Genomic DNA, 20,196 nt, shown 5'->3' with positions numbered 1-20,196 from the left:
GTGTATTCAATAAAACGTAGTGTGAAATCATCAGTAATACCATCATTTTGCTTACTTCTCCTCTCCTGTATGTTTAGTCGACCTTTGTTTGGAATCTCTGGAATTTCCCTCTGCGCATGCATGTTTCGTGCTGCGCATGCGCAGAACTGTGGTGTATGAAGATCTGACCTGTCTGGTGATTTGTCGGAACACCGGACAGGTGTCGTGCCAAAAAGTGATTCCCTGCCATAAAGTGATTTCCGGTCCGCGGGCAGCTGAAAAGCGCAGCTTCTGTGGCTCTGCAGCAGTCTTAATTGGGCTCAAACAAGTTTGTTTCTGATCATCCAATGATGTTTATTTGTGTTTGCGTTTGATAGCCTCCTGTACGTCCAGTTGCCTTATGTCGCTATTAAATACCGGTAAGCCAGTTGGCGATTTTAACCTGGCTTGTTGTTATGCTAATAAAGATATGTCACGGAGGTGACACGTTTTCTTTTCTTTTTTTTTTGTTTGCACTAAAATTGCTAGATTGCTCGACAGAGTAATTTCATCCAAGCAGTGCGTTGTACGGTTTGAAAATTGAGAAAAGGGACATTACAATGTCAAAATCAGCTTATTTTGCTTGCCAAAAGCTGATTCATGCCTCCGGTATTGTATATGGATCGATATTTTGCCTCAAAATGATTTAATATAACACAGCAGAGTCACATTTACAACATTTGAGTAAAACCAATACTTTATACCACTTAAAAAATGAGGTAAAGGGACATTACAATGTCAAAATCAGCTATTTTGCTTGCCTAAAAGCTGATTCCGCGGACTGGAATCAGCCAACACTTGATTTCTGCCAGAAAGTGATTTCCGTACGACGCACTGCTTGGATGAAATTACTCTGTCGAGCAATCTAGCAATTTGGTGCAAAAAAAAAAAGAAAAGAAAAGAAAACGTGTCACCTCCGTGACATATCTTTATTAGCATAACAACAAGCCAGGTTAAAATCGCCAACTAGCTTACCGGTATTTAATAGCGACATAAGGCAACTGGACGTACAGGAGGCTATCAAACGCAAACACAAATAAACATCATTGGATGATCAGAAACAAACTTGTTTGAGCCCAATTAAGACTGCTGCAGAGCCACAGAAGCTGCGCTTTTCAGCTGCCTGCGGACCGGAAATCACTTTATGGCAGGGAATCACCTTTTGGCACGACACCGGCACTGCAACTTTCAAGTGACAATTTAGTGCTGTTAGAGGTACTTGTAATGAATATGTCAGGACACATTCTACACATCATTAAAAATGTGTAACATATTTATGGTGGAAAATAAGTATTTTTAAGGTTGTAAAACTCCTTAATGCACCTTTAAAATTGAGAACAGAAAGTAGAAATTACAAAATAATTGACTGAATTCTCATCTCTCACTGTCACTTGAATGATCTGCAGCCTGGCACAAGTTATTTTAGTAAATGTTTAAAAGTTGTATTGCCCTGACATCAGCTTTACTTCACCTGGAAAGATTCATAATGAAATATGTAACCAGCAACCGTAAGCTTTGGATCTTTGTCTGTTTTGAGGATTAGTTGGTGATTGGAATTTAGAAGACATTTAAAAACAATATGTGTAAATATACTAAAAGTAAGTTAAATGCTTGTTCACATCTTTTGTGAAAGCTTCATGGAAGCCTCCAGAGATGAGTTAGGGAGCAACATGAGGATCCAGAGCTGCAGGTTCCATACCTCTGAGCTCCACCTTCAGCCCAATAAAGCAGGAAGATATGAACCAGTCCTGCATTAAAGAAAAAGATATTCTCTCCATCCAGCTCGAGGTCGGCCGGAACGGGGACACCCTGGACAGGTTGGGATGATAATCTAATTAGCCTCTAGCAGTGACGTCTGACAGGATCTCTATGTTCCTCATGAGGATTTAATCATGGTGCAAGTTATCAATTATTTAAACGTGGTTTCCTGGGGTCCTGGGGTCCTGGACTTTCTTGCATGTTGAGGTTTGTCTTGCTCTGACGTCATCAGCATTAGAATTACAGGTCAGTTTAAAAGGAAAAAGTGAAACTGTATTGAAACCACACCAGATTTGAATCCTGAGTGGAGGCGTCTTCACTGATTTGGCAAACCACACACCGAGTTGTCATGGTTAAGATTAGAGCCATATGAAATCCGTGTTAACGGAATCGCGGACGGAATCGCGGAAATGACCAATAAAAACGGAATTGGAATAAAACGCGGAATATTGCGGAATTCATCCTAATCTGGTCTGAAATTCAGTTTTCAGGAGAAAATGGAACCTTATAGTGCAAAGCAAACATGCCGGGGGGACCGCCCGAGCTGCTGCAACGTGTACGTCACTTCCACAGCGCTGCTAACATGCTAAAGCTGCGTTCACACCGCCAAATGCTTTCCGCGATTTTGCGTCAAAATACAATTGAAAACAAATGTGAACGTGCGTTCCAGCCGCGACGAGACGCGACGCAACAACACGATGTCCAAGCGAGCTGCTCCCTCCCCTCTCACACATTCAAAAAAGTTATGAAACTCCACGCTAAGCGCTAAATACAGAGCAGAACAGAACACGGACTTTTATGCCTCAGGGGAAAAGCTTTTTTGTAAATACTATCAATGTACTGTGGACTGGACTCGCAAAGACGCATGCGACTAATTGAAAAGTATTTCTTTGTTGCAGGACTTTAAACATTAAATGGACTGTTATATCCTATTAAATTGTGGACATTTATTCATTTCCACTTACCAGACACATTTTTTTTATGGTAAAAATGAGCATAAAAAACAAAATACCAAATTCAGAAATATTAAAACGGAAAAAACAGAATCTGGGAAAAAATGAAACGGATTTCATATACCTCTAGTTAAGATTCTCACATCGCGGCCAGGCCACAGAGCATCCCATCTAAGCTGGAAGGACTTTCTGCCCTGCATGTTATCCCTATTCATGTGTGGGTTTTCTGTGAGTGCTGTGGTTTTCCTTCCACATGCAGATTTAGCCTGAACTTCCAGAAGCAGTGAATAGATCAATAAGCTGTTCGAAGTGTTTTCACAGCTCCTGAATAGAGATGAATTTACTGTGTGAAGACAGGTCTTTCGTGAGTCACACGCTGCAAATCATCACATACTTTTAGTTTTAACTACAAGATTGAGCTTTCCTCGATCAACTCAAATATGCTTGCATGCATAAATGAGCTTGTCTGCTAAAAAGCTCAAATATTGGATGAATAGTTTATAACTCATCCTAAATTTGGAAGAATCTGTCTTTTGTTCAGTGGACAATGTGAGAGGATTAATATTAATCTAAGACTTAAAAAAACAATGTAGAGCACTGCTTCCCATCGCAAAAAAGCAAGGAAGAGATGGATAAATTATAAATCACTTAAACAATGATATAGTCTTTTGGACAACTTTTAAAGAGTTAGGTTTTTGTTGCTCCCTTTGTCTCTAAGGTTCTGTTGAGTGCGAGCTGCCATAAATTTCTTGCTTTTCCAGATATTTGTGAAAAAGGTTGAGCTAGTTTGCGTTTTGCATGCAAGAGAACGCCTATTCTCTGGTGTCACATGAATAAGAAAACATGTTTACCACCCTGAAATTGAGTTGATTTCTCTGTCGCAGCGGGCCATGAATAGATCCCTGTGGCACTCCACTTTCAGGTGGCGTTTAAAGGCTACATTTGCAGATACACGGTAGGGAAAGGGAACTCATTGTGAAGGGTGTACAGCATGAAAACACTGCATTTCATTTCGCAGCATGACATTGTGTGAGTTTGTGCAGAAATGGGTCACAAAAAGAGCCGCGATGAATCAAGGAGCTCAGAAACTCTGCAGCTTACAGAAAGACACGCCAACTCTGATCTGCAGGCAGCCCACGAGGAGAGAGACGGTCTGACTGAGAGAGAGAGAGAGAGAGAGAGAGAGTGTGTGTGAGAGAGAAAGAGGAGTGTAGTGAGATCAAAACCAGCGCTAGATTGTGTGAGACGAATCAGGAGACAAACAGAAAGAAACATCAAGGGAAAAGACGAGAGAGAGAGAGAGAGAGAGTGTTTTAGAAAAGGTGGTGTGTGTGTGTGTGTGTGTGTGTGTGTGTGTGTGTGTGTGTGTGTGTGTGTGTGTGTGTGTGTGTTTGGGGGGGTGCAGACACTGGGGAGGAATCAAAATTCAAAGAGAGAAAAATTCCTAAAGCAGTAGAGAGAGACACGCTGAGATGCTGGAGCGAACAAAAGGCAGGAATATAAGAGGGAGAGATAGTGTGACAGCAGCTCTGAAGACAACTGGGTAAGATAGAAGCAGTCGAGTAGATTTGACTTGATTTTTGTTGAAAGGGGGCGAACGTGATAGTCTCCACTCCAGTGCCCCCGTCAGCCCCTCCAGTGAGGACGGCTCAGGCTGAAGTGGACACGTTGGACTAAATAACAGCTCTGAACGGAAAGGAAAGACAAAAAAAAAACTGTTCTGCTCTGCTCTCTGCTCAGTTCAGAATCAGAGCTCACACTGGCCGCCTCGCCTCGCTGAATTTACAGGGCCAACGTCATTTAATCAGGAACAAACACAAACGTGAAGCTGTTTCCAATGTGGTTTAGCTTCATGTTACAAAGAGAGGATGAAAAAGAATTTGGACAGAACAAAAGTTCAACAAACCCTGCAAAGCGGGAAAACTTTTAGAAGTACATCTCTGTGTTAAAAGTGCCGATCACAGTGTGTGAACCTTGTCTCTCATCAGTGATTTATCAGAACTACGCTATTTGCTATCTGTAGTATTCTGTTTGGTCATAAATATGTAATATTATGTTTTATGTCAAAAATGCTAACTGAATATTGAACTATTCACAAGGAAATTCACAAAGAGCAAGATCAATTTAGGACTGAGCATAAAGATTTAGTGTTGGACCTCAAAAGAAAATGCCCATTATATAAATATCTGTCAATATTTGTTTCTAAGAGCCAGGTGCTGGAAGTAAAGACTTAGATACATTCTTATAAACAAACTCTTTGACTTAGATATTAGACTTTAAAATAATAACTGAACTGATGGTACTGACATCCACCACAGTAATTAACCAGGGACAGATATTCACATGGTAAACATCTTACAGTACGGATGATTTTACTCTCCTCTCTGTGAACAGCTCGTCTCTGAACATCTGTTTTCCTTTAAAGATCTAAGTTTTTATTTACGTAATTAAATTGCTACATCCTTCAAGTTAGTTAGCTTAACATTGATTAAATAATGAATTTCCCTAGTGTCTATCACTTTGAACATTTTTATCTTTATTAAAAATTGATTCAAAACATCTTTCTCAAACGAAAGCATTTTGTTTTGTAGATAGGCGTTACACACACAAAGAAACACATTTCCTCAATTTAAAAAAAGAATACCCTTCAAGTGCAAACTAAAATCTTTCAGGTGCAAGAAAAAAAATCTTCAGGAGCCAAAACAAAACACAGCAATTCTTCCAAGTGCAAAGAACAATTCTACAACTATGAAAAAATGCCACGTGACTTTTGACGTTAATATTTGCAAATCAGCAGACAAATGTAATCAGACCCACAAGAAATGTCTCATAATTCAAACTTCACAGCAGCAGGTGGCCCCCCCAAGATAATCTTTATGTACTTCTTAAACTTAATTCATCCGTCCGTCCATCAATCCATCCATCCATTTTCTACCTTTCCTTCGGGACTGGGTCACAGGGGCAACAGTCTAAGCAGGGATGCCCAGACTTCCCTGTCCCCAGACTCTTGACCCAGCTCTTATGGGAGGATCCTGAGGCGTTCCCAGGCCAGCCGAGAGACAGCGTGTCCTGGGTCTTCCCCGGGGTCTCCTCCCGGTGGGACATGCCCGGAACACCTCCCCAGGGAGGCATCCAGGAGGCGTCCTAAAGAGGTGCCAGAGCCACCTCAGCTGGTTCCTCTGGATGTGGAGGAGTAGCGGCTCTACTCCGAGCTCCTCCCTGGTGACTGAGCTCCTCCCCCTGTCTCTAAGGGAGCGCCCCGCCACCCTACAGAGGAAGCTCATTTCTGCTGCTTGCTCGAGCTGTGCAGTAGGAGCTGTGCAGACTACGTCAGAGCTGGGGCGGAGCTGTGCATTATGGGCGGAGCTGTGCAGCACAGAGCGTTTCAGCGCTCAACATGGCTGCCAGGGGGAGATTCAGGGATTGCTTAAATATGCGTGAATGGTTCAGGAAACAACTCCATACGTCTTTTTAATGGGGAAATGACACTATAGCATTACACAAAGCTCAAAAGTGGATTTTGCATAATACCCCTCCTTTAAAGTCTGTTCAGAAAATCTTTCAGTTTACAGTGGTCTCCATCAACTAACCAGTGCAGGTGAAGCTGGACTGTTAAGATGGTTGAATATTATTAAAAATAAAATATTGACAGGAATTTTTTCAGAACAAACACTAACATATTGCTCAGGTTACAATATTGATTTGAATTATTTTTTAAGAGCGACCGGCCCTTACACACACACACACACACACACACACACACACACACACACAGGTTTGATGACCTCTGCTCTGAATAAAGTGTAAACTGTGTTCAGCCATGACTCCCAGGATGTGACTGTGGCCCGGCAGCCATCGAGCCGCCGGGTTTAAAGCCCGTACCGGGATCCGCTGCTCTCCGGCAGACTGCAGGAGCTGCTGAATGGGATTTGAGGCCGATGCAGTTAATCGCTGCACTGTGTGGAGGAAGGAAGGGGAAACCGCTTCCTCCTCTTTCACCATGAGCTCCTTTCATTGATGCCCCAGCATATTCAGCGCTCCCGCGGGAATCCATTGTTATCTTGGCGGGCTTTAGCAGACGCAGAGACAAATTGACCTTCATGTTGGATTTGACTAGCTGGATGTTTTTTCTTCTTCTGTGGGATTAAAGTGGGTGTTTAGCGCTTGCTCCAGGGAGCAACAGACTTCAGCTGAGCTCCACCAGAGAGATGAAGGTTGCTGGAGGTCGTCTGCACCACCGACATGTTTTCCTCTGAACTTTCCTCTTAACAATACACCAGCAGAAAAGCTGCCTTTTGGTTTTTCTGATTAAAGATGGGCACGAGCAGTGCTGATCCTCAGGTAGACTGTGGAGCTGCTCAGCTGAGACAGTGTCCTTTTGGAGTTTGAATCAGTGGGACGCCCGCCGCTCGACCCGCCTGCCGGTGTGCAGCACCGCCGTGTTCAACGCTCAGCGACGGAGTCGCAGCAGGTGGATCACTCGGATCTCTTCACAGGCTGTGCTGCCTGCGTGGGAGACGACGACCTGACACACAACCTTCCTGACACATGAAACCGCCAACATGGTGGTATCTGCAATGCAGTGTGTGTGTGTGTGTGTGTGTGTGTGTGTGTGTGTGTGTGTGTGTGTGTGTGTGTGTGTGTGTGTGTCATCCTGCCACCTCCTCCGTCTCTCTCAACATGTTGCAAAGTCGAGCTGTCAAGCACATCTGGTGTCAGAATGGAGAGAGATCAGGCGCCTGTTTGTTTCCTTTTTTTTCTGTTTCTCTTCTTTTTTTCCCAGTGAACATTTCTGCAAAGCCAGTAACTTTCCCATGCTCAAACTCCCCCCTCTGCGGAACCTAAACCATTCAGTCCATTCTCTCACACATCCCACACTCTCAGGCCCATGTTTTCTTGACATGTCATGACATATTATGGTGTTTTGAGGACTCCTCTTTAACAAATCTGTTACCCATTTTCAGTTGGAACGTCTTCCACTGGCCTTTTTTCACCAAGCGATTCCCAGCCCAGACCCGAGGGTGCAAAAGTTCTAAAAAACTTCTCTTTAATCTCAACCACTCTGGGGGCATTTACTGTCAGTTTTATCTGTGTATTATAGTGACCGGCACTACATCAGTCACTCGCCCTCCAACCAGTCCCATATGGAAAGAACTCACCGGGTGCTTGTAGGAGTTTCCCCGAAAAGGAGGAGAGAACAGTTCGTGGATCCTAGCGGTGGTCCAGATGGTAGGCTCGGACTTCATAGGGTCCGTCAATGGCGGCGGGGCTGCAGCAATTTGTCCACAGGATGGCCAATCGCTGGGTCTCCGTCATCCGCCAGATTCCACTTGTAGGATCCTGTTTGTGATGCCAGCTGTAACGCCTACTTTATTTAACAAAGTGCATCAAATGGTGAGTTCTCGGTGGTCTCAATTTATTAAGCTGCGCAGCTGAGAAATCACACAGTCACGAGTGTAACAGGGGGAGTTCTGCCTTGCAGGGGCGTGCACATTTCTAACAACTGTCCCAGAGGCCTTTACTGTCTCCAGCAGTAGACTGGATCCAGGAAGACTCCCACAAGTGCCTGCAGCTGCTACACAGAGACGATCAGGAAAAGTACATTCTGAACAAAGCATTCGCGGTTCCTCACACATCTGACTGTGTGACCAGTGTGACGAACAAGCTGTTGGTCACGTGTGACATGCAACTGCACTGTGCACCGAGACACTTTTTCTCTCACTCACTTAGCACTTTGGAATGCACACAGAACTTTTAAGAAGGCTTATTTGCACATGAAGAATAATTTGCACAGCGATTGTCATTTTAAAATTATTTATTCATTCATTGAGGTTGTTCATTTGTTTGTGGGTCCGGTCAGATGCAGTGATGGCGGCGGACCTGCAAGACAAACATGGCAAATCACATCTGAGAATGTGCAATATATGTGCTTGTTTTTAACTGGCTTTTCTTTTAGGTGTTGGTGTGCATGCAGTGAGTGTGAGAAGGTGTTGGGTATGTGAGTGTGGGGAAGTGTGTGTGTGACTTTTACTCACATTCCAGGAGTGGTGTCCGGCCAAAAGAGTTATGAAATTACTGCCGAGACCTACCACCAATGCTTCAGGTCACAAATTGAACCTGAGGAGATGCCACGGGAGCTGTAAGTGCCGTTAAAAGACTTGTTATACCGGTGACTCCAGCCTGAAAAAACAAAGAAACGTGACCTTCTGGAGAAGATGATTCCAGAGCAGTTTCTCCACATGGTCAGCCCAGAGATCAAGATCTGGGTCAAAGAACGTGACCCTGGCAGCGCAGAGAAAGCAGCTCGTCTGGTGGAGGCCTTCCTAGCTACACGTAAAGGGTCCAGAGCTGTCTACTTTGGACGGGAGCAACGTTTCATTGAGCCAAGTAAGTCCTTTCGGGGTAGTGGCGGTGGTCCTGTCCCTGGGGGTAATATCAGTAGGCAATCTCCATCTAACCAGTCTCGCTGGGGCCCAGCTAAGAGACTCTCAAATAGGACACAAAATCAGGATATAGGATGCTACAACTGTGAAATCTTAGGCCATACACAGCATTTTTGTCCTGCCCTAAAATCCAAACAGTCTTTACTGTGCTTGGTACCAAGATCAGCTGCAGCAACCACCAGAGAGGTGAGGGGGCACACAACACCTGTGCTGAATAATGGCTTAAAAGCAGAAGCGCTGCTAGATTCGGGTTGTTTTCAGTCTGTAGTCCTGTCTAGCTTGGTCCCAGAAGAGAGATGGGCTAGAGACAAAACACCACTCACTTGTATTCATGGAGATGAACATAAATACCCAACAGCCGAGGTGTACATGACAATTGGAGGACAAACTTATCTGTTAAATGTTGCCCTTGCAGACAGTTTACCGTTTGAGGTTATTCTGGGTAATGATGTGCCTACTCTACTTGGTCTGATGTTTGTCGATAACCAAACAGAGAAACGACAAGTTAATTTGGAACCCAATTACAATTAGAATGCAGATGGTCTGTTTAAACCTGTACATGTTCTCACCAGAGCTCAAAAGGCTAAGGTTCTTTTGGAGGAGCTTCCTTCCTTCAAGAGGAAGAGTTTGAGGCTCAACCAGGAAAGACTAGAAAATCAAAAGCTCAGAGAAGGCCAGACAAGTTTACAGGTTCTCCCAAAGACAGAAACGTACTCAGCAGGTGATGGAACTGGATCACTCCATTCCCTGGGCAGGTCACACGGCATTTCAAAAGACACTGCGCAGAATCAGTAGTCATTTTGTGTGGCCAGACATGTACACAGAGGTTTACAAATTCTGCAAATCATCTGACAAATGTCAACTCACAGCAGGAAGGGGAGTTTCTCAGGTCCAGTTACAACTGTTACAGTGTGATATTGTCACTGTATAACTGTTCGGGCTGCGCCCCGGAACCTTTTGTGTGTGATACTTGTTTCCGGCCGGAATGTTGATGACATGATGGTGGTGCACCAGTATGAAATCCGGCGGTTTGTTCATTCATTCTTTAAGTTCACTAAAAAATGAGTTAAACTGCAACCGAGTGTGCGTGCTTCATTCCTGCGGTTACAACAACAACCTCTGCCGATCATTGACACCCCATTCGAAAGGATTGGCATGGACATTGTATGTCCACTTGAGAAAAGTTCTTCTGTTAATCACTTCATCTTGGTCATTTATGATTATGCTACCAGATACCCAGAAGCTTTTCCGCTGCGTTCAATCAAAGCAAAACAGATTGCTGACAGTCTACTGCAACTATTCTTGAGAGTTGGAGTAGCAAAAGAAATTCTGACTGATTGTGATACCAACTTTATGTTCAAACTACTAAAGCAGGTCGACCAGCTGTTGGGGATTAAGGGGATCAGGACCACACCTTATCATCCTCGAACGGATGGGCTGGTAGAGCACTGCAACAAGACTCTGAAACACATGCTGCCTAAGTTTGTTTGTGACACAGGTACTGACTGGGATCAATGGCTGCCGTATCTCCTGTTTGCCTACCGGGAGATCCCACAATCATCCACCGGCTCCTCGCCCTTCGAGCTGTTGTGTGGACGCCAGCTGAGGGGGCCCCTGGACCTCCTGAAGGACTACTGGGAGCAGACGGAGAGTGAGGGTGACAACATTGTAGCCTACGTCATCAAAAAGAGAGAGCAACTTGAGGCTATGGCAGCACTGGCTCAGGACAACCTGAAGGAAGTGCAGCAACATCAGAAATCGTGGTTTGACCGGAAGGCGAAGGAGAGAAGTCTTCTGACCATGCCAAAAGGTACTGTTGTTGCTACCAACCAATGACAGAAAACTGCTTGCTAAATGGCATGGGCCGTTTGAAGTCACCGAGCAGGTTGGGAAAGTGACCTACGAGCTCTACATGCCACACAGGCAAAAGAAGCACCAGGTTTTCATGTTAACCTGCTGAAGGAGTTTCATATTCATCAGGAGCCGTCACAGCAGTTATTGGTTCGAGCTATGCAGGATGATGAGGTTACAGAGAAATGCTTCCCAACTGGTGCAGAAGAAGCTGTTGCAGTTGACCTCTCGCACCTTTCTTCCACTCAGGAGGAAGCCATTCAGCCACTGCTTGACCCATCTCTTTTAAGGAGACCCCAGGCTTCACTTCTTTGGTCCAGCACAAGATAAAACTGAAGAAGGATGCCCCAGTCCGTCAGCAGAGTTACAGGATCCCAAAGGTGGTTGATGCCGGTACTACAAAACGAAGTCACACTCATGCTGGAAATGGGAATAATTGAAGTGTCCAATAGTGAGTGGTGTAGTCCAATCGAACTGGTACTCAAGAAAGATGGCACTTTGCGATTCTGCATTAATTTCAGGTACCTCAACTCCATTTCCAACTTTGACCCATATCCGATGCCTCGAGTCGACGACCTGTTGGAGAGTGGGAAGAGCAGCGTACATCACCACCCTGGATCTCAGTAAAGGTTACTGGCAGCTGGCGCTGGACCTAAAAGCAAAGGAGCTGACAGCATTCAGGATACCATTTGGTATGTACCAGTTGAAGGTGACGCCATTTGGTCTGCAGGGGGCTCCAGCAACCTTCCAGCGCCTGATGGATCACATACTGCGGGATGTGTCTGACTTCTCGGCTGCCTATCTGGACGATGTGGTGATTTACAGTAGCTCCTGGGAAAAAACACCTACACCACCTCCAGTAAGTTCTACACCGGATTAGAGCAGCTGGACTGACCATCAACCCCAGGAAGTGTTCAGTGGCCTGCCAGGAGGTACAGTACCTGGGTTTCACCATCAGCTTTGGGAAGATCAAGCCACAGGTGGAAAAGAGGGAGGCCATTCGAGCATTCCCAGTCCCCACCACCAAAAGGAAGGTGAGAGGATTTATTGGATTGGTTGGCTGGTACAGAAAGTTTGTGCCACATTTTTCTGAAAGAACTGCTGTGTTGACAAGTCTGACGAAGAATGCAGCTCCCAACAGAGTGCATTGGACAGAAGAGTGCGAGCAGGCCTTTAGGGATCTGAAGGAGGCCATCCGCACAGAGCCAGTTCTACACAGCCCTGACTTTAGACAGCCCTTTATCCTTCAAACGGACGCCTCACAAAGTGGATTTGAGGCCGTCTTGATCCAGGAGAAGGAGGGGGAGAGGAGACCAGTCGTTTTCCTTAGTCAGCGGCTGCTGGACCACAAAACCAGGTACTCAACGGTGGAGAAGGAGTGCTTGGTGGTAAAATGGGCAATGAATAGTCTCAGGTACTTACTGCTTGGACGTCGCTTTGAGCTGGAGACAGACCACCGTGCCCTCCAGTGGCTGCACCGGATGAAGGATACCAACAATCAGATCACTGGATGGTACCTCTCCTGCAGCCATACAACTGTACGCTTCGATACTGACCCGGCAAGTCCAACATCGTAGCAGACTGTCTCTCCAGAAGCACCGAGGATGGAGGCTTCGCCATGGAGAGGGAGGGGGAAATGTGACGAACAGTCTGTTGGTCACGTGTGACATGCAACTGCACTTTGCACAGAGACACTTTTTCACTCACTCACTTAGCACTTTGGAATGCACACAGCACTTTTAAGAAGGCTAATTTGCACATAAAGAACAATTTGCACAGCGATTGTCATTTTAAAATTCTTTATTTATTGAGGTTGTTTGTCTGGGGGTCCAGTCGGGTGCAGTGATGGCGGCGGACCTGCAAGACAAACATGACAAATAAAATCTGAGAATGCACAATGTATGTGCCTGCTTTTAATTGGCTTTTCTTTGAGGTGTCAGTGTGCATGCAATGAGTGTGAGAAGGTGTTGGGTGAGTGATTTTTTACTCACCTTCTGCTCTTGTGTCCAGGAGTGGTGTCCGGCCAAAAGATTCCCCAGGGGACTGAACATCACTAAAGAAAGTTCTGGGCTGGAGCAAGAGTGGAAACGGATGGGGTTGGTTGCACAGATTTTAGATATGGTTTAAGATTTCATTTATTTATTTGGGTAGTTATTTTGGTTTATTAGGTATGGGTTTTGTTTTCTTTAGATTATTATTGTGAGTTTTGTTGTGGTAGTGGCAGCGGAGTGATAAACTACTGCTGGGAAAGCCTAGCTCCTGAAAATCCTCCGATGCACTTTTGTTTGCACTTTTTGCACTTTAATATTTTGCACAAGAAATAAAAGAAGTGGACCAGTCAACTTGGGCTCATCTCCTCTTCGTGCTCACTGTTTTTCCACCGCTCACGCCACTATGCTTACAGACAGCTACGGTTAGTTATAACGAATAACTGTAAGCACTACAAATCAATTAAGCATGCACTCATTAGAAATTTCCATCACACATCAAAGCCAACAGAATGTGACTGATGCTTTTCCAACACCCCCTCAGTCCAAATCCTACTGAAGGCCTTAAAAACAAGTGTAATAGATAGACGAAATAGGATGATTCCAGAACCACTTGTGGGAGTTCCTGGAGGGAAACTCCCCACTTGACGAGTTCAGTCACCTTTTTCCCAGTGGGAAGTGAAGGTTTCCCATTTCCCAGTCAATCATGAATGCACAATTGGATTACAAAAGGATTAAAAAGCCTGAAGTCATTTAATAAGAAGACACAGGATGGAAATCAGAGATTATCAGAATTAGTCCAACTCAAAAACCAGCAGATGATCAGATCTTCTTTTCTCAAAATAACATTTATTGCAGATATTGACACAACATCACTTTCAGTCTGCATTTAAAGAAGTTAAGCTGCACTGCCATTTTTCTGATGAACAAACTTTAGATCAGTTCATGTCTGAAGACGCTGTGGGGATAAACTCCACACTGGCTTCCAGGTGAAATTTTTTTTTAAACGTCAGTATTTTCTTATCATAAGCTTGAGTTCTTCTTTTTTATCACAGCTTTTGTAAATCGGGTGTAAACTAAAGACATATCAGTCAACACTGCATCTCCTGCTGAGAAAACTGAAGGCTGTGAAAACCAAACATGAGCAATCAAAGTTCAGCGAGACGAATCGAACATCTCTCAAGAACAGATTTTAAAGAGTAGCAAAATCTCTGAACTATCTACAAAGAACCCTGAGCGGATCGTTGGCCTGGAACACAGTTTCTGAATGTGCTGCAGCACGAAGGCCGACCCGGTATCACATGTTACAGATGTAACGAGTCCGACTGTGTTTTTACTCCTCCTCATTCAGGACCTGAAGACTCAGGATTAAGACTTTTTCTTCCTCCGTCTTGCTGCCTGAATGTTCAGCTGTCGAACCTCCTCATCCTCCTCCATCGCAGTTCTTCAGCGCTGGGCTCATTGGAGAAATGGAAACCATAAGGAGGAGGGGCAGCACCTCCCAGACCAGCGCTCCGTCCTACAAAACCGTAAAAACAAAAACAGACGCACACTCATCTTGAAGACATTTGACTTGAGTGTCATTTGAGACGAGTGCAGATGACTTTAAAGAGGAAAGCTTCATCACCTCGGTCATTCAGGCTGTTTCTGATGGCCTCCTCCAGCTGCTGCTCCTCCGTCAGGCCGCCTGTGTAGGAGGCGGTGTGATGGGGCGTCTGGCGTGGAGTGTACTGATAGCCTCCAGAGAATCCAGCATAGGGGTCACCGTAGCCTAAACACACAACCAAACACTTTACACACTACCAAACCAGTGAATTCAGTAAGGAGGCAAGGCGGAGTCAAATAGAACTGCTGTTTTCTGATTATTAAAGTTGTCACCATTTCCGCAAATTCAACTTCAATTCAAACACTTTCACCGTTTATTCATATATTTGGTGACTGAGGGAGAAATAAAAATGTTAATGACTTTCCTGATCACGGCTCAGGTCTGCGCTGCTGATGGCAGTGTGTTCATTAGGAGGAGGGATTTGGGGAAAACGAGCACCGAAAGGAGCAAAGCCAGCAGAATGTAACCGAGGCTTCTCTAACACCCCCTCAGTCCAAATCCTGCTAAAGACCTTAAAAACAAGTGTAATACACCGATTCAGCCAATAACATGGAAACTTTATCGATACCAGTTTGCTCCATTGACTGATGCGTCGTGCTCTTTGTTTACAGGTCCATATAACAACCCGAGAGTCTAAACTGAGGGAACATGAGGTCAAATCCTGCTCAGATCGTCACACGAACACACAGCAGAAAGTCCTTCCTGCTGATAATGCTGATGTTTCATTACCGTACTTGTGAATGTCCGCTTGCCTTCAGCATGCTCCCATTTTAATTGGACCATATAAAACATTTAAATACTGGTTCTTTTTGCAGCCTTGTAGGTATTTTAGAAATACATTTTAAGCAGTTTGTGGACATCGTTCATGTATCAGATAAGTAGCTTTTGTGTGTCTCATTGTTTAACTAAATTTGGTCTGTAAAGACACAATTCTTTTAGTTTTTTTTAAATGTGTCTTACAATAGAAAAATGTAAAGTTTAGCCTCTTATTAAAAACTACAAAGAGAAGCATAATGCAGGGAAAAGTCATCTCCTGACTGCCACAGTTTTCCTGCTGATGTGTGGCCTTCCAAAGCTCTCCGGTTGGCCTGAATAAAGGCTCGCCCCACACTTTGAAAACCCTTCCTCTAATAATGAGCTACCTGAAGGCCCTGTAGAGTTGTAGTACCCGTGTGGTCGTGAGTTGGATCCATTCCACGATACAAACTCTGGTGAAAACACAAACACACATTTCTGTCACACATCGAGAGAATGAACTCCCCGGTGGTTATTTCACATTCCAGTAGAATTCAGACTTAACGGCGGTGCACACGAGCTCAGACCTGCACATTTCTCCATGACGCCCTTCAGTGGTCCGCTGGTGTACAGCAGACCCACGAGGATTCCAGACAGGTGGCCCACGAAAGAGGTCCTGGAGGAGCAGAGCGCAGACTCAACTGCTGGCCAACACTGCCAGCTAGTGGCCGCTTTAATGAACAGAAGCTATAGAAGCTGTGTCAGTCTGATTTTAAAGGTTGAATGTGTTTTGAAGCTTCAGTTAAATTTGTAAATGCAGTAAATGACATAAATGCCTCTTTTGGTCTTAAAGGTCGACCTGTTGTAGATTATATCTCATTCATGACGCACCCAGGTGAGGTTAGGTGGATCAGAACAAGCTCCACCCAGCTGGCATAGCGACTGGGCACGGGGATGCCCATAGCATAGGTGATTCCTCCGGGGTGGTAATGATTATTCAGCACCTTCAGAGCAAACAGGACTCCTGGAACAACAGTGAAGAAATCTCTTCCATGTGGTTGGAGAATAAACTATATGAAATATTGAATAACTAACAATGTTTACAAGAACCTGCGTACCTGAGAAGCCCACTGCACACGACATGCTGTAAGACTGATCCTGTGTGAGCTCCGTCAGCAGCGCCTCCAGCAGCAGGTAGACCAGCCCGGTGAGCAGAGAGAAGACCGACAGCAGGTAGAGGAGCCAGGGTCCGCCCAGACGGCGCTCCAGCTTGATGCCTTTCCAGAGGAAGGACACCATGTTGAAGTACAGATGCCAGTCGTCTGCATGGTGCAGAGGGGACAGCAGAAGTCTGCGCCAGTCTCGAAGCCAGTAGGCCTGCTGGACACTAACGCAGGTCTGGAGATGGTGAAAGACAACAGAAACATCAATTACTTCATCTGTTCACTCATGTAGTGTCTTATTTCTTCCTCTCTGGCTTGATCTCACGTTAAATGATTCACCTTCATCAGTGGAGCGGCGGGGAACAGGAACAGATACACGTTGAGACCCAGAACAGCCAGAGTGACCGGAGGGATGTTGTTCAACCCCACCTGGAACAACTGGGAGGCCAGGAGCAGCAGGCCCAGGTGAGACCCCCTCTGTCTGTTCCTCATCCTGAACACAGACTGAAGAAACCTGAGAGTGAGAAACATTCAGCTCCGGTTTAACCATGAGGCTCGTGTCTGTGCAGAATGAAAAAGGTCAACTCTGAAAGAGCAGGGTGTGAAATTCACTGAAAAGCATCAGAGGAGCTGAAGTCACATCATCCGGCAGCATGATTATGCAGTTTTATTGTTTCTTGTGCTTCATTTCGCCTTTTTGTTAGACTGAAACAACCTCTTTATTTCCAAATGTGCCCAACGGCAGGGAGTTTGAAGTTTCACCAATGAACTATAATTGGTGAAAGAATTTCTGATTAATCTGTGGTTGAATTGCATAAGTTACAAATGTCGTTTCGTATTTAATATTAATATTTCCAAGACAAACATACTTTTACACAGATAATCCCTGAATGCATGTAAAGGATGCAATTTACTCCAAGAAAAACTGCTTTGTTGTGTTTTTTTAAACAACTTACAACATTCGTTTACAAAGCATTTTATCATTACTGAGACATAATGTAAGTTAAACAAGAACAAATATTCAGGGACAGACTTTGTGAGCACTTGTCGGCTCTAAATATATGAACTTAACGGCATTATTCAAGCACAACAGATACTTCATCTAGTACTCGTTAAGTTCAGCCCAGTAAACTTCAGCTGAATGGACTCTATGCACAACTTCACCACTTCCTGAACTTCAGGAGGCTCCTTGTTTCCTGTCTTTTCATGATAGGATGAGCTGATTAATCCAGGTGTGTCTGACCTCTGTAACCACAACAGTAATAGTCAGACACACGTGCATTAATCAGCTCGTCCTATCATAAAAGACAGGAAACAAGGAGCCTCCTGAAGTTCAGGAAGTGGTTGAGTTGTGCATAGAGCCCAATGATTGTGATTTTCAGGTGATTTATTCTTCATTTACATCCACAGCAAACGGAGATCGTAGTTTATACATGATATACTGAAGCATGACTCCTGATGAAAGTGTTAATGGAGCCCTAAGAGGAGGTCTCTCTACACCACTGTCTTTAACGTTTAATAAACAGGCTTTTAGGCAGGATTACGTTTTTTAATTGCACAACATCAGATTTTAACACTATTTTTGTGAATTTCACCTGAAAAAAAAAGGTTTCCGCGTCATCGTGACTAAAAGTAAACTTACTGTCGCAGCTCTTCCTCCTTCCGGATTCAAACCGTGTCTGCTTGTTCCGCCAGGTTAGAGCGCCGAGAGCGTTTCCGAGTGAGTCTAACACTCAGCCGAATAGAAATATCACGATAAACACACGTCGGCACAGTTTATTTCTCCACATTTCATCATTCCTGACGGAGTCAAAACAGAAGGACCACAGGTTGCGGCGGTGCGTCATGACGTCACGCGTCACATGACGAAAACAAAACTACGTGGCCGACGCATGCGCATTAGGTAACAGCGTGTACGCGTCTGCAGCATGCACACTTTTTCCAAATAAGTCTACACACAACGTGAAGCCCAAAATCTCAGTAACACTTGGTTCATAAAGCAGCTGATGTTTCAGCTGTCTGCAGAATTTTGGAAGATTTAAACTTCATTGTATGTTACTAAAAGGCCGAGAGGGAAATTTCCAAACGATGCATCCATCCATCCATCCATCCATCCATCCATCCATCCGTCATGTGTGTCTCCACAGAAAATTTACTCTATAATTTTATTTCCAGTGTTGTGACACAGAAGCTCTTCAGGGTGGTACGAATATTTCGAATGTTTTGTGGTAATAATTTATTCTTTGCCTTGTTTATTATTTGAATAGTTCTTAACTCCACAAGATCCACAGATTTCAAAGATTTTGATTGTATGAATAGTGCTCCGAGAGGCCGACCTTGTGGACGAGTCTTGCTGCTTTTTTCTGCAGAATAACAGGTCCTTGTAGTGCATTTGCATAAGCGTTTCCCCAAACTTCCACACATGGGAAAATCAGTGAGTTGCAAAGAATAGAGAGAGAGTTCTGGTCCTGAATATCCCCGGCTTTGGCCAGGACTGAGATGCTTCTGGATATTTTGTTTTGAATTTGATTTATGTGAGGTTTCCAGCTAATTTCATTATCAATTACGACTCCTGGGAATTCGTTTCTATTCACCTTCTCGTTCAGAAGGAGCAGAGCGCAGATTCCACTGCTGTCCAACACTGCCAGCTAGTGGCCGCTTCTATGAACAGCATGCATGAGGAAGTGGAGGCTCACATCCACACAGCGGGTTTACAATGATGAGTGAGTTTTAGAGAACATGTTTTAAAAACTGCTGCATCTGTGAAGCTACATAAGCTGTGTCAGTCTGATTTTAAAGGTTAGACCATAAAGTTTGTGTCTGAGAAGAACGAGGTCAACTTTGAAAAAGTTGCGTGTGAAATTAAGTGAAAAGCAGCAGAAGAGCTGAAGTCACATCATCCAGAGTTAACAGTGGCTTTAAATCTTTGAACTCAATAAAACGTGGACACGAATATTTCGTTTTATTCTTTCTTGTGCATCATTTAATCATTTAGTCATTTAATCATTTTTGTCAGACTGACACAACCTCTTAATTTTCAAATGTGCCAAACAGCAGGAAGTTTGATTCGTGGAGGAATTGCTGAATAGTATGTGGTTGAGTTTAAGTCACAGTTTGTTATACATTTAATGTTAAGTAAAGTTTTAGAAAGACTGGTTTTTAACCAAGTCAATGACTTTTCAATAAAAAATAACATTTTAGAAAGACATCAGTCTGGTTTTAGAGTGAACCACAGTACGGCCCTTTACAGATTTTAAATGACATCAGGTGGAATTTAGATAATAAAAAATTCACAGTGTTGGTTCTACTAGACCTGAGTGATGCTTTTGACAGTAGACCATAACATTTTAATAAATAGATTGAGACACCTGGTGGGCTTCTCTGGTACTGTTCTTACCTGGTTCAGTTCTCACAGATCGATGTTTTTACGGTATGTATGGATACATGTTCCTCAGGAACCCATGAAATTAGGTGTGGGGTTCCCCAAGGTAGGGATGTGCCGAATACTCGTTTTAAACGAGTACTCGTTACGGATAATGCATTTTTTTCGAATCCGAGTTCAGCCCGAGCATTGTCCGTCATTATTCGTACTCGTGCTGATGGGAGATCCTCATTGGTCCTTCATTCTGCTCCGTGCTCCGCCGAGACGACAGGATCCTTATCAGAGAAGCCAATCGGACC

The 20,196-nt window shown here is 44.3% G+C and overlaps 1 protein-coding gene across 2 annotated transcripts; it reads right to left on the bottom strand.

Annotated features, from left to right (window-relative positions):
* Positions 1-13,845: 13,845 nt before the first annotated feature.
* Positions 13,846-18,362, bottom strand: rhbdd1 (rhomboid domain containing 1). Of its 2 annotated transcripts, none has more exons than XM_030108613.1 (8): positions 18,158-18,362; positions 16,855-17,029; positions 16,471-16,750; positions 16,244-16,376; positions 15,940-16,028; positions 15,760-15,825; positions 14,639-14,782; positions 13,846-14,530 (listed from the first exon to the last, which is right to left on the bottom strand). In XM_030108613.1, the coding sequence occupies exons 2-8, from the start codon at positions 17,005-17,007 to the stop codon at positions 14,418-14,420; spliced, it is 978 nt and encodes a 325-aa protein (XP_029964473.1). In that variant the 5' UTR covers positions 17,008-17,029; positions 18,158-18,362; the 3' UTR covers positions 13,846-14,417. The 2 variants fall into 2 exon arrangements, with proteins under 2 accessions (XP_029964473.1, XP_029964472.1); XM_030108612.1 differs by having other exon boundaries at positions 16,855-17,019.
* Positions 18,363-20,196: the final 1,834 nt, after the last annotated feature.

Source organism: Salarias fasciatus, chromosome 14 (genome assembly GCF_902148845.1).
Source record: "Salarias fasciatus chromosome 14, fSalaFa1.1, whole genome shotgun sequence".
Classification (NCBI taxonomy): domain Eukaryota; kingdom Metazoa; phylum Chordata; class Actinopteri; order Blenniiformes; family Blenniidae; genus Salarias; species Salarias fasciatus.
Note: the sequence above shows the minus strand (reverse complement) of the source record. Positions and strands in the feature narration are given on the sequence as shown.